We start from the raw sequence: 15576 nt of genomic DNA on the forward strand, positions 1-15576 counted from the left end.
TTATTGTGATATGCACAATAATCTATTAATAGTATAGTTGTAATAAATATTGTCCATGCGTTATTAACTCGAACATATGTTTGGTACGAAGGAAAATTGGATATGCTAAAACTCGGTTAACTACAAAAAAGTAAACGAGATTATTTTGATTCACTTGGTTGTCATTGACCTGACCACAATAAATTTGGTGCAGACGCTACATGTAATTTTCATGATCGAACAATTAGGCAACATAGTACAAATGACATAACTTTTGGCGATTTTTGCACCAGTAATGTCATAAAGGAGAGCCCCAATTCTATGGCTAAAACATACGAAAATGACTGAAAGTGATCCACTTATTCGAGTCTCTCTTTGGGCCACGTTTCTACTTCAGGTACTCTAGTTTGAGACTTTCCAATACTGGTATACAAATCTTGGACAAAAGATTGTCGTTAGTCGTTTGGCAATTTGATCGCCCGTTTCTCTATAAATTTGTCCCTTTTTTCTTTTCTACAGCAAAAGATATTTAAACACTCGTCTAATTGTCATTGATTGATGAAAAAAAAAGTCTAATCGTCACTGATTCAAGGAGGAAAAGCAAATTACTTCGCTAAAAAATACTATCCTGTAAAAATAAAAAATAAAAGGGTGAACAGCAAACACTGATCATCTCACAAGCAATGTACTGTTTTACTAGTCTATAGAACATGATTGATAAAATATAAATGACCTGTGCAGGTAATATCTCAACAGGCGTGATTTCAAACCAATTAACCTTTGCTAAATACAAAATATAAATATTTACAAGTATACACTTCACGAAAATGCAAAAGCCTATTGTGGCTGCAGCTCGAGGCATCTCATGCACGAATCTGAGATTTTAAATCCATTTCAGCGGGTCAACAAGATCTTCCGAAGGACTAAGGGATCAACTCGTCGTCTACGCCATGCAACATAAATTTCAATTTGTCCAACAATAAACTCACTGAGGGCAAATTGAAGCACCGCTCACTGATAGATCAATCTCCTGCTTCCTCTTTCAAAATTACAGCAATTCCCATTCCTGAACTGATGTTGCCTTTGACAGAGCTGAAACAGCGCCTAAATATAGGTCCATTCAGAACACTTCCGGCTACAGAATTTTGCATGTAACCATTGCCAGCAACTCTAAAGTTTTTCAGCATTCTGGAATATCTTGAAACCTTTAGGATAAGTAACATGATTGGTAGTAACAGTCAATCAAAAGTAATATGATTGGGACAATCAAAAAACAGCCTTAGTTATATCTACACTTTAATAGCAAATAATAAGACAGCAACACTTACATTTTCAAAGAGGAGCTTGGGCCTTCAGAGTTTGTACTGGAGCAGCCTCTTTCGTTCCGTAGACTATGGGAAGATATTTTGTGACCACACGTAGCAAGCACTCCACTGCGTATCTCAGGAGGAAGTTTGCTTATAACTTCTGAGATAGCCAAGTCATGTTTTTCCCTGAGCTCATCTAGCTCTGTGCGCTGCTCACCTAGCAGCTTCTCAAGTTTCTCCACAATTTCTCCAATGTCATCTGAACATTTGTTGCTGCTATGATTTTTTCTTTCCCCTGATGAATGAAGCTGTGTGTCAGAAGTTAAATCAGCAGATTGTTTATTATCACTTGAGTTTGAATCTGGAATCACATCAGCCTCTTCATCCATATCATTTTCAGTTTCAATCTCTTCATGCTCAAAGGCACCATCATCTGAGCTGCTTCCCTCTTTCTTGCTGACAGGTGATTGTTCGTTTTCGTCATCCCAGCTACTTTCGCGAATTGGTGAATCTGCCTGTGACAGGTTTGAAGGGCCCGGTCTGAGTGGAGAGCTCGCGCTACTGGTTGTTTTTGGTGAATCAGACCAGTACTTATGACCTGAAGGAAGTCTTTCCAACACAAGACCACCAGAAAGAGTGGAGTTCATTGTTGAAGGGGAAACGTCGTCACAACCTCCAGAGGTACTGCTCTCAGAAGGAGCAACTTCACGAGCTTCAGAGGCACTGCTCTCAGAAGGAGCAACTTCATCAGTGATGTGATCTCTAGAACATTGTTTAGGTGCCCAATCTGGGATATATGACCGGATTTCAGAATCAATCATATCAGCAATAGCGGAGACGTCTTGATCTGTCAGGTCCAACTCCTCAACCATTTCACTAGAAACAGTGTTTGCTGTATCAACTTCAATATCAAAGGGGAAGTGAATATTCCTAACATGACCTGAGATACAGGGAAAATGTCAAACTATTGAAGTGATTAATCTTAGTTTGGTGGGGAAATAAGGAACAAGGCATAACCTGTTGAATCAGTTATTCGCAGTTTAAGAAAAATTGTGTTTAGGTCCTTTCTTTGGCCCTGCACTGTGAAATCTCTGCTTCCTTCAGGTACAGGGTCCTGGGGACTTCTTCCGTTGTCAGATGGGTCATCACTCCTATCTGCAAGAACCCAGAAGTGTCAACATTTTCCAGACATATCTATGTGGAGCTGAAATCATGTAGTTACCTGCATGTCTGGGGTGGGAACTCAAGGATCTAGATATGCTTCCAGAATCATCATCTGACTGGAGAAAGGAGTCCACCAATAGTTCCGCAGCAGACAGCCGCTCAGGAACTTTTGCAATACATTTTTCTATAAATGCTTTAACTCCAGCATCCTTTACTTTTGCCAATGATGCAGGCCTAATTCCCTTCAAGGGCCATAGGTACAAAATCTTAGCATTGAAAACAGAAAAACTGATCCAAGAAATCAAGTGTCAACAAAACCAACATTAAGCAACATATATATCCTTCAATCAATCCATAAATATCAAAATTACAGCGATAGAAGAATTAGTATTGTCAACTAACACTCAGGGTGAAATCATCAATGTAGGACACCTACCAATAGCATCCCAAAAACTGAAATAAAGAATCAAAAAGTGGACTTATTGTTGCCTTTTTTTGTATTTTGTTAGCCACCAAACAATGAAAATTGATGAGTAAGATTCCTGGCTTTTCTTTGAGTCATAAACTCATAATCACATATAACAAAAGAAATTACTTCACTCTGTCCCTTTATTTTAAATGGTAATTTTTTAAAAAGTAGAGTTGGAATTTACTGTTTCCGAGAGAAAGTAGGCCCACAATCAGTGTTAAGTTTGAGATTCTATAAGGAGGTCACTTATCCCAATAAAATATCAAAATGCTATGAAGGCAAAGAAACAATATTTCCCTTAAGGAAAGTGGACGGTATTTGAGATGAAAGTAAGAGCCAGATGGAGGGTGTAGGGCAACCTGAGCTAAGTACTGAAAGTACCCGATCATCACAAGGAAAAGAAAATAGGCATTCCAAAGCCCGAGCATTCTATATAAGGGTTCTTTTGGCTTTTCCGGTTCAGTACTAGAGAATCTTTTCCTTCTTTTCAGTACCACCCTTATGGTTATGCCCAAATCTTTTACTCTATCATTTGACTTTCTCAATCTCCAATCACTAATGGGCCGAAGGCTTTGGTTCAAAGGTGAAAATCACTAGGTGCTTCTTCCCATTCCCCCTAAACCTTGATGGCCAGAGTTTTGCAGTATCTGTGGTTGTGCGAGATAAACTGGTCCAAATTTCTGAAATATATTCAGAAGTATGTTTAAAAGCGTCCAAAATGTTTAGGCAGTATCAATATATTGAAGTCACCATGTGATACCCTCAAAAATAGTTCTGGGTTCCAGTGATATTTTTCAAAAAAAAAAAAAAAAAAAAAAAAAAAACAAATACGATCCTTCCAAATGAACCCAAACCAAATTGTTTTTGGAAATAAAACCAAAATGAATTCAGTTTTTTTAATCCAAACACAACCTTTCTTTAACACACTTCATTTGAATTGAACATCCTGTTTTCATAAAGCATGGCCATTGAAGTAGGAGTCGATTACCTATGTCTTACATAAGGACCTAAAACATACTTTTGTTTCAAGGATCGATGATTTAAGTTTTCAGAACACCAGAATGACCTTTCTATAAATTCTCTGATTTCCAATGTGCAATAAGAAACTGATGAACACTAAATAGCAAAACTCCTTGCTTGTAAGTAGGCATTATTTCCAAACATTGTAAAACATAAATAAGAGGATTTGATCTGGTATAAGTGAACCATTTCTTCTTCTTTCTCCTCTTAAATGGAAATATGATGGAATTGGTACACACTTACATTCCTTGACACGAGTAACAATACTGCCAGTATTTCAGCCTTTGCCTGGAAAAAAGCCTGTAATTGCAGTGGGCTAGCCATATTAAATGGCCTTGAGTTAAAGTATCAGGAGAACAAATCTAATGCTGCCATTGAGCTGTAGAGAAAATCTGACCCCTGTGTTTGTTCTGATAACTAGGCTACTGCATTAAATGTCAAGGCATCACCTCGAAGTATGCATTTAGATGTAGACCACAAAAAGGGTACTGCCCTCTACCGGATGGGAAGTGAAGCCTAGTTACCACCCTCCAACGTATTAAAAATAAAATAAATAAATGGAAAACATGAAGACTGAAAGAACAGTGAGTAACACCCACCCACCCCCAACCACGCGGGAAGGCCAAACCGTCTTTGGCAGAAACTGAGATTAAAGTAGACAATGAATCCGGAGGGGCAAATCTCAAACGAATGCAACTTACAGAAAACAAATTAAAAATCGAATATAACATACTTTAGTGAATAGTTTCACAAAAGATACCTCTGAACAGTAACAAGAAATCACCAACGGATGATTACCTGGACTTCAGTGAAATGAAGATTCACCTCAGAAATATCTTATGTGTTTCCCCACTTTTCTTGATCAAAAAAGAAAAATATCCTAGGTGAAGGAGGCACTTGAACGGTGGACTAGGAAACACTCTTTGTCATGTGGTGTCATTCAATATTATGTATACATTTTCTTTTGCAATATTTATGTGCGTAGTTAGTAAAAGTTTCCGACTAAGCGGGCCGGATCATATCGCTTGGTATAATGTACATCCGCACTTGAAGATGGACATCACCACGATTCAGGGTTTAAGCGCGTCCCAAGCGAGCTGTTAACACTACTAATGAGTGTCTCAATGGATTCCTATATTATTAAAACATAGCATAAGCGAATATCAGATGCCTTGGTGTAGAGTAATTAAGGTCAAGGTGGATAAGCATATCTGTGAATTCCTATATTTATATTTTACTCTCTTTCAATTCTCTCTATTTTTTACTCTTAGTTATCTTTTCCACGACTTCCATAGAAATATTATTCTCTTATTTGGATTTCTTTTTCAGTTTTCTCTTTCCCTTTATCCAAGCCTTTACTCTGACCAAGTTTCTGCTTTTGATGGCTGTCTTCTATCAAAGGTTTGGACTCATGTCTTCTTCCCCTCTTAAACATTGCCTCAACCACCAACCTTTATTTATCTCTTCTCAGCCTCATCTCAGCTACGATGGTTTAGGCGTGTGAAGAGGAGAGACACGGATGCTCCAGTGCGGAGGTGTGAGAGGTTGGCTATGGACGGTTTCAGGAGAGGTAAAGGGAGGCCGAAGAAGTATTGGGAGAGGTGATTAGACAGGACATGGCACAGTTTCAGCTTCCCGAGGACATGACCTTAGATAGGAGGTTATGGAGGACTCAGATTAGGATAGAAGGCTAGGTTGCTTATCCTTTCACCCTAGTAGTTGTAGTTTTGCTCATTCGTTTATTGCCATTTGATTTCTGCATTTGATTTTTGCTTATATCTGTTGGGCCTGTGTACTTTGATTATCTTATTTATCTATGGTAGCTAATGCTCCTTTCTTTCCGGACTGTTCTATCATGACTTCCTTGCTTTTGTTATTCCTCATTTTCATATTGTATTTGATATGCTTGTCCCTATCTGACTTTTTGTCTTGTTTTCCTCTCTTGAGCCAGGGGTCTTTCGGAAACAGCTGATGCACACAGTGCAATCAAGGTGAAGAACAGATCTAGAAGTTGTGAAACTTGAAGAACTGTAATGCTAAGTCAGGGTTTCAACCGAGAGATTTAGCTAGAGAGAGAAATATTGAGAAAGAGAGAAGTAGATGTATATTCATGAATGAACTGATTGTATGAGTTACAAAGTATATATGAAATGAATCTAATCAACTACTAAGCTGTTAATTGCTTTGCTAACCACTGTAACTGAATTCTTCAACTAACTTTGGGACTCTAACTAACTTCTTGAACAATGCTAACTAACTCTGCCACAGCAACCAACTAACTAATACAGCTAATAAAATGCTGAACAATACTAACTAACTCTGCCACATCAGCCAACTAACTAATACAACTAATTAAATGCTGAACAATACTAACTAACTCTGCCACATCAGCCAACTAACTAATACAGCTAATAAAATGCTAATTCAACTACAATATTGCATCAATACCCCTACAGAAGCACAGTCTTTGACAAGACTGAAATGCAGGAAATCTGTGCTGCAAATCAGAAACATATTCCCAAGTAGCTTGAGAAGCATCAATATCTGTCCACTTCACCAGCACTTGAGCAACAGCCTTGTTACCCCTCTTCACAAGTCTTCTATCTAACACCAGTTCTGGAAGAGGACAATAAGGACTAGATAGATGAAAAACAGGAGGGTGGTTGATAACAGTAGGAACCTCATGGCATTTCTTTAGCTGTGACACATGAAAGGTGGGGTGGATTAAAACATCAGCTGGAAGTAGTAACCTGTAAGCAACAACACCAACTTTTGCATCAATAGGATAGGGTCCAAAGTACTTAGCAGCCAGTTTGTTGAATGGCCTAGTAGCAACTGAAATCTGTCTATAAGGTTGTAGCTTGAGATAAACCCATTCACCCACTTCAAAGCTCCTATCAGATCTGTGTTTATCAGCTAAGTCCTTCATTCTTTGTTGAGCTCTTAGTATATGAAATTTCAAAAGCTGAATGATGGATTCCCTAGCAACCAGTGACCTATCAACCATCTCAGAAGAAGATTCCCCAGCCAAATAAGGCAAGTGCAGAGGTGGTTTTTGACCATACAAAACTTCATAAGGACTGCATTTAATGGTAGTGTGATATGTAGTATTATACCACCACTCAGCTAGTGGTAAATACTTAGGCCAAGCATGAGGGCTGTCAGAGCAAAAACATCTGAGATATGTCTCCAAAGTCCTGTTCAAAACTTCAGTTTGCCCATCTGTTTGAGGGTGATAGGCAGTAGATCTTTGTAATTGAACTCCTTGTAAGGTGAATAATTCTTGCCAAAAATTGCTAAGGAAAACAGGATCCCTATCACTAGTAATTGTAGCAGGCCAACCATGTAGTTTAAAAACATTGTCTAAGAAGCATTGGGCCACTGTTTGAGCAGTATATGGATGTTGCAGGCTCATGAAGTGACCATACTTACTTAGTCTGTCCACAACAACCAAAATGACATCTTTACCATTAGACTTAGGCAGCCCCTCAATGAAATCTAAGCATATGTCAGTCCAAACTCCATCAGGAATAGGAAGTGGCTGTAACAAACCAGGAGAAGCAGCCGCATCATATTTGTGTCTTTGGCACACATCACACTTGTTAATGAACTCTCTAACATCTGTAGCAAGTGATTTCCAATAAAAAAGAGATTGCAACCTCTTTAGAGTAGAATCCATACCAGAGTGCCCTGCTTGAGTAGTAGAATGCCATAGATCAATGATAGTTGTCCTCAGCTGATGATCAGCACCAACCACCAGCCTGCCCTTCCACCTCAGTTGACCATTACACCAGGTAAAGGACTTAAAAGGTTGAATCTGTAGTCTAGTAATCAAATCCTGCAGACTGGCATCAGCTGTCCATGTGTCCTTGATTTGATCATACAAGGAATCATTTGGAGACAATAGTGAAATAGCCAACAACTCAGAATCAGGTTTCCTGGATAGTGCATCTGCAGCCTTATTCTCAGTACCCTTTTTATACTCAATAGAGAAATCAAAAGCCATGAGTTTGGAAATGCCAGCAATCTGAAAGTCAGTATGGATATGTTGTTCCAACAAGTACTTCAGTGCTTTTTGGTCAGTTTTAACAATAAATGGGCTACCCAACAAGTAATGTGACCATTTAGTAACAGCAAAAATGAGAGCTAATAACTCTCTATCATAAACAGACATAGCTTGGTGTCTAGGTGCCAAAGATTTGCTGATATAGGCTATAGGATGTCCTTGCTGCATCAAGACAGCTCCTATACCTTTACCACTAGCATCAGTCTCCACTAAGAAAGGTTTTGAGAAGTCAGGCATTGCTAGTACAGGAGCAGAAACTAATGCTTGTTTCAGTTTCTCAAATGCTGCAGTAGCTTCAGAATTCCAAGTGTAACCCTCCTTCTTAAGTAACTCATGTAAGGGTTTGCATATAGCACCAAAACCTTGGATAAATCTTCTATAATACCCAGCAAGCCCCAGAAAACCCCTCAACTGTTTAATGTTACTGGGAATAGGCCATTGTTGCACTGCTATGATCTTTTTAGGATCTGTTGACACACCCTCTCTACTGATAAAATGACCCAAATATTCCACCTTAGGCACTCCAAATGCACACTTAGACATTTTAGCATACAATTGGAACCTCTGCATGATATCAAACACAGTTCTAACATGCTCAACATGCTCAGTCATACTCTTACTGTATGAGTATGTCATCAAAGAAAACCAGCACTGTTTTCCTCAATAATGGTCTAAAAACTGAATTCATAAGGTTTTGAAATGAAGATGGCGCATTGGTTAAGCCAAATGGCATAACCAGAAATTCATAATGGCCTTCATGTGTTTTAAAAGCTGTTTTATGACAATCTTCTTCAGACATTCTTAACTGGTGATAACCAGCTCTAAGATCAATCTTAGAGAACACCACTGCACCCCCTAATTCATCCAACAAGTCCTCTATAATAGGTATAGGAAACTTATCCTTTATGGTCAACTGGTTCAATTCCCTATAGTCAACACATAGCCTCCAACTTCCATCCTTCTTACCAACCAACACAACTGGTGATGCATAAGGGCTGGTACTATGTTGTATAACACCTTGATCAAGCATCTCTTGTACCAATTTCTCTATGATATCTTTCTTGACACCAGGATATCTGTAAGGTCTTTTGTTTACAGGATTTGCAGCTTCAACTAAGGGTATCCTATGATCAAAAGAACCTCTGTGGGGTGGTAGAGTAGTAGGTAATGCAAAAATACTATCATATTGTTCAATCAAACCAGATAGTTCAGGAGCAATTGAATCACCTTGAGCAGCCTGAATATTATGACATTGGATGTCCTCATCTTCCCCGGATGTTAATGTCAACATAAAGAACTGAGTATTCCCTCCCTCAATTCTATTCACTGCTTTAGCATTAGTGGATTTCAGCTGACTACTAGCCCCCCTCAAGACATGTTTCTTGCCTTGATACATAAATTCAATAGTTCTATTCTTGAAATCAAACAGTATCCTCCCTAATGTGTTTAACCATTGTACACCTAAGACAATATCCACATTGCCTAATGGTAATAACAAGAAGTCAGAACTGAATGTAGTACCTTGCAGAAGCCATTGAAGATTTCTGCAAACTGAAGCTGTTTGCACCTTCCTTCCATCAGCAACACTGACAGACTGTGCCATTATAGCAGTTGCTTTACACCCCAACTTCTTAGCCATATCCTGGTCAATGAAATTATGGGTGCTTCCTGTATCAATAAGGACTTGTAAAGGTCTCTTTTCATGGTAACCAGTTACCCTGATAGTTTGGTAACCTGTTACTCCAGAAAAAGCCTGTAATGAGATGGTCATGAATTCATCTATCTCTTCAAGAAATTCTTGACCAACTTCCTCTACTGATTCTTCAAGGACTGAATCCCCTTCAACTATATCCACCATAAAGATCTGCTTGTTGGAATTACATTTGTGCCCTGGCACATACTTCTCATCACAGAAAAAACAAAGACCCTTGGCCCTCTTTTCATCCATTTCTGCAGCAGTTAATCTCCTTCCTGGGATTCTATTAGGCCTTCCTTGCTGTACTTCATGTGGTTTCCTGATTGTAGAGTTTGGTACAAATGATTTTTGGAAATTCTGGGTTTTAAACTGGTTTGGAGTAGGTAATAGAGGACCTAGTGCAGGTTTAACAACAGATTTCAGTCCCCAAGTCTTAGCTTGAGCTTCAAAGACTTCCTCCTGCAACCTAGCAATCTTATAGGCTTGCATTAAAGTTTTTGGGGATTGGATCTTAACAGCTTTGTTCAATTCAGGTTTGAGTCCACCCAAGAAGCAACTGATGGTGTTTTCTTTTGACAGGTTTACCATTGTCAACAATCTATCAAACTCAGCTTGGTATTCCTTTACACTACCAGTTTGAGTCAAATTCTTCATTGATTCCATATGATCTTCAAACTCCTCTCCAAATCTTTCATTCAATGCTAGAACATATTCAGTCCAAGTAGGTTCCAGAACTGAATTTCTAGACCTCACATATGACCTATGCCAAGCAATTGCCTCTCCTTCTAAATGAATTGATGTTACTTTAACCCTCTGATCGAATGGAACCTCATCCATAGCAAAGAACTGGTCCACTTTATACAACCAAGTCCTCAAATCATGGCCAGAAAATTTTGGGAATTCTAGTCTAGAGTATCTAGTGAAGAAATTACCATTATGTGTATGACCATTCTCCTTAGGTCTGATTTCAGTTTGGGCTTCAACTGGACAGTTCCTATCCACTGAAGAAGATTCAGCTCTGGCTACTTCTTGTTCCTTTCCTCTTATGTTGTTAATGGTGGTTCTCAATTCAACCAACTCCCTATCAGCTTGCAAATTACGATTGTTCATACTAGTCATTCCTTCCATTAATTTCTGCAACTGATCTTGGATTTGTGACAGCTTATCTTCCATTTCCTCTGGTGGTTTTTCTTGATTCTTGCTTCTAGTGGCAATTTCGTTGCTTCTGGTCATGGTTTCACTGCCGAGAATCGACAGCTCTGATACCAATTGATGCACACAGTGCAATCAAGGTGAAGAACAGATCTAGAAGTTGTGAAACTTGAAGAACTGTAATGCTAAGTCAGGGTTTCAACCGAGAGATTTAGCTAGAGAGAGAAATATTGAGAAAGAGAGAAGTAGATGTATATTCATGAATGAATTGATTGTATGAGTTACAAAGTATATATGAAATGAATCTAATCAACTACTAAGCTATTAATTGCTTTGCTAACCACTGTAACTGAATTCTTCAACTAACTTTGGGACTCTAACTAACTTCTTGAACAATACTAACTAACTCTGCCACAGCAGCCAACTAACTAATACAGCTAATAAAATGCTGAACAATACTAACTAACTCTGCCACATCAGCCAACTAACTAATACAGCTAATAAAATGCTAATTCAACTACAATATTGCATCAACAGCCGCCCTACCTTTCAAGGTGGGGGTTAGGTCTGCGTACACTCTACCCTCCCCAGACCCCACATTGTCGGATTCTACTGGGCTTGTTGTTGTTGTTGTTGTTGTAGCCTTGTCTCAGCTACCATGTAAACTTAGGCAGCAGTGCCTTGGCACCACCAACACCACCATTGTGAGACATCTAACGCTACATTGAAGCATTATCTGGATGCCTTGTGTAATGGTTCCCAAGGTCAAAGTCAAGCTATTAAATCTCTACCAGAATTCCTGTATTTTTTCTTTCTTTTCTTTTCTGTATTTATTCGTTCTTTCCTTCTAGTTCTCTAACCCACTTTCCAATCATTTTCTTTGGCCAATATCCGTTTTTTATGATCTCTTGTATCAAAGTCTTAGTCTGTTATCCTCTTACCCTGCCTAGATGCCTCAGCCACCAGTCTTTGGGCGCTCTCTTCTCAGTCTAGACTTAGCCACCATGCAAGCGAGGCTGCAAGGCCTTATCACCACCACCACCATAGCGAGGAATCTACCACTACCATCCATCTCTTTCTCAAGGTTCATCTTTACGTAATCGATTGGAACCTCCTCAATTTTTGTTTCTATTCCTCACATGAAACCTAAAAAAAAAAAAAATGCAATTTGAAGCAGTATAATTTTCACTACTTCTATATCTTGAGAAATTATCCACTTAAATTTACCACATCTTGTGCTAAATTTAAGATCTGTGATTTTAGCAAAAAATATAACATAATGGAAGTACAGGTCCATATAGGCAACATCAACTGTAGTTGAAATTAAATCTTAATTATTGTCGTTACATTACACTAGATCTGACTAGGGATAAATGCAAGGTTTAGAGAACTCTAATTTTAGAAACTTCTCTTAAGAAAAGTTGCTTACAGTGCTGGAATGACTTGGATCTGAATAGAGCGGAATATAAAGAGGATGCATACTGGTGATTCCAACTAGTTTAGCATTAACCAAATTTGCTGTATTATCAAACAAAATTTAGTCAAACCAAAATGCGCAAAATCGAATTGAACCTAACCGATGTATGCTTGGTCAGCTTTAGTTCAGCCCCAGCAGTTTAAGAAACAAAATGCTGGAAACCAAGATAGCCAAACCAAGATGGCCATTTATGCCGTTCCTATTTCTACTATATGAAGCATGTCCTAGTAAAGTTTGAGGGCACAAGGAAACAGAGAACATAATAGATGGCAAAAAAGACATGAATTCTTACTGCTGTCACTTTCTTATATATCTGGGCAGCATTTGCACACTCAACATATGGATACTCAAAAGTCACCAGCTCCAGCAAGCACATGCCAAAAGCATAGATATCTACTAGCTCGTTATATTCCTCTTCATAAAGCTCTGGTGCCATGAATTCTGGGGTACCTGAGATGAAATATAAATTGTACTGTTAAAAAGACCATCTGAACGACACTAACAATAGCAACCTTGGATAGATACAATTTTAGCAAAGTGGACTAAGCCCTCACCAATGACACTATGAGCTGAACGAGCCTTTTGAAGAATTGCTGCGAGTCCCAAGTCACCGATTTTCACCTCCCCTTGGTTACCATTGACCAAAATGTTATCACACTTAAGATCCCGATGAATAACTGGAGGGTCGTGACCATGTAGATATGACAGTCCCTCCAATATCTGCCTAGACCAATTCTTGAGTGCTCGCAAATCAACCTTCTTATGTTTTTGCCGGTATCTGCACATAACACAATGAGCAGCTCATAATATGACCTTTTCTCGGGAGGAGGGGTTGAGCAAAGGACAGAAGAAAAGACAAATATCACATACTGTCTTAAATTCCCAGAAGTGAATATTTCAGTAATGATGTTGATATTCTCAGTCTTTGTGTCTACCCAAGAGTGGTAAAATTTGATGATATTCTTGTGCTTGAGGGTTTTAAGCAGATGAACTTCAGAATAAAGACGCTCCAAGTCCACAGCATTCCTCAAGAGATCAGCAACTTTAACCTGGTTCCAAGCTACTTCTATTCCTTCCAATTCATCAAAAGCCCGATATCTATTTCCCGATAGTAAGTCAAAGAATTGACAAAATAACACCTCCAAAACAAACATTATAGGGGTAAAAAGTATAATGGTAACCAAATCATATGCATGTAAAGGTGTTTGATAAAGGATACACTTTCTTAAAAGCTCCTTTTCCCAGAACCTCTTTGTACTGCATAAAACAACAGAAATCAACTCCATAATTCAAATGCAGAGTGTATTTATCATCAAAGACAATAAAAGATACTCCCTCCCGTCCCAAAATAAGTGTCTATTTAGCTCATTTCACGCCCATTAAGAAATCAATAAATACAATGTATAGTAATTTGATTATTAAATGTCTCTTGAGAATTAAGCACTATTAAGAAGAAGTAGTTCTTCAATACAAGGGTATAGTTGGAGAAAAAAGACTAATTATTGAATTGAATTTCTAAAGGAACTGTTAATTTGGGACAGAGGGAGTAAAAATTTAGCAGTAGGACAAATAAAATCAGTAAAAAGGAACTAGTAAAACAGTAAATTGATCCAAAAAAAAAAAAAAAAAAGAAACTAACCCGACCGTAGCGACCAGTAGGATCGAGCTCAACGAACTCAGGCTCAGATTCAGAATCGTCGGGTTCCTGCTCCGACTCCGAATTCTGCTGCATTCCTCCAAATGACACAAAATTAAGAACCCTAGCTCTTCAATTGATACAGATCAGTCTAATATAGCAAACAACTATCCCCAATTCAACACTCTAATCCACAATTCAGCAAAAAATTTGATTACTTTTTGTCCTTCACGTTAGTAGGGTTATTTATTTATACATATAAGAAGTTTACGTAGGTTTGGCGACTGGTGGTGGTAAGAGAACCGTGTAAAGGAAAAAAGAAGGTGGTGGTTGTGATTTCTGATTTCCGAAACGTATAAACGGAGGGAATCGGCTTAAATGATTGTGACCGACGGACGCTAATTTATTTATTACTCCTATTCAGATTTGTCAACTCTGGAAGCTTATGAAAAAATAAAACTCTGGATAATTATGGAAAGTCAATGGACTTGGATCCTCTCTTTTTGCTTTTTCGATTTTAAAAGTCAGTAACACCATTTGTTGTGGAACTTTTAAGGAAACATTTTTTTTTTTTTTGGCTAATACAGCCTAGTAAAATCTCATTTTCTCTGTTTAGTACCCCTGGCTAAGTGCCAAAATAGTACACAGTGCTTTTTTTAATTTTTTTTTTTTATGTGTTTTTGTTTTGGTATTTTGAGTGGCAGCACGGAAAAAAAAACTATCAAAAAGGGCCGCCTGTGCACTAATGTCTTACCGCGCATAGGAAAGGCTTGGACCATAACGGTCTATTAAAGGCATACGTAACTAAGTTAATTTACTTAATGATAATTTTGAGGTAAAAACATGTATGAGTTAATCATGGTTAACAAAAGAATATAGACAACTAAGTTGTGTTAATTTCATTATTAATTTAGTTGTGTAATGCATCAAATTATGTAAATTTGTTCCATTTGTGAAAGAGCCCAATTGTATAAGTAATGGAATGAGAATTTTAAAAAGAATATTAGACAACTAAAACTAAGTAATGAAATTTTCCATGAACCTACACAGATTACACGGAGATAGAAAACAAAAATGAGCACGGTTATGAATGCGATAGAGGTGAGGTAAGCGTATAATCATCTCTACTGATATGATATTGTAGATAGCATATCTTAGTTTGTTTTCAAACACCTCGCCTTCCTAATTACCATTCATGTTTTCAATTTATATGGCGTAATTTGAAGAAAAAAAGATTTTTGAATAAACATATTGTAATATTTGTGTTGCCATTAAAGCTTGTCATTAAAGGTAATATGAGAAGTTTAAGTTAAACTTTTAAGATTTAACAAGGTATTTTCTTAAACTAAGAAATAAGAATATGTGGCATATAAATGAAAATGAGGAAGTATTTTACTGTTGATGCAGTTAAAAACTTAAAATGTTAAATTCAGTAGTTTATGATGTGAAAAGAAGATTTATTGATCTTCACAATTTAGCGAACTAAATAAGTTTTTTTATTTTCAGAATAAAGTACCAATGTCCATGAATAAAGAATTTTGTTGAGCACTTCTTTTTCTTTTTGCAGAGCAACTAGTTGAAAAGTCTCACATGTCCAACATAATAAGGAA

At 37.8% G+C, this 15576-nt stretch overlaps 1 protein-coding gene across 1 annotated transcript; it reads right to left on the reverse strand.

Moving 5' to 3' along the window:
• Window positions 1–584: 584 nt before the first annotated feature.
• On the reverse strand, window positions 585–14263 carry LOC132056000 (probable serine/threonine-protein kinase WNK3). Its single transcript, XM_059448043.1, has 9 exons — window positions 13970–14263; window positions 13550–13587; window positions 13201–13428; window positions 12885–13108; window positions 12623–12780; window positions 2509–2692; window positions 2304–2441; window positions 1308–2226; window positions 585–1176 (listed from the first exon to the last, which is right to left on the reverse strand). Exons 1-9 carry the CDS (start codon window positions 14060–14062, stop codon window positions 1002–1004), a joined length of 2157 nt encoding a protein of 718 aa, XP_059304026.1. The 5' UTR covers window positions 14063–14263; the 3' UTR covers window positions 585–1001.
• Between the last annotated feature and the right edge of the window lie 1313 nt (window positions 14264–15576).

The sequence above is a fragment of the Lycium ferocissimum genome, chromosome 5, assembly GCF_029784015.1.
Source record: "Lycium ferocissimum isolate CSIRO_LF1 chromosome 5, AGI_CSIRO_Lferr_CH_V1, whole genome shotgun sequence".
NCBI classification, from domain to species: Eukaryota; Viridiplantae; Streptophyta; class Magnoliopsida; order Solanales; family Solanaceae; genus Lycium; species Lycium ferocissimum.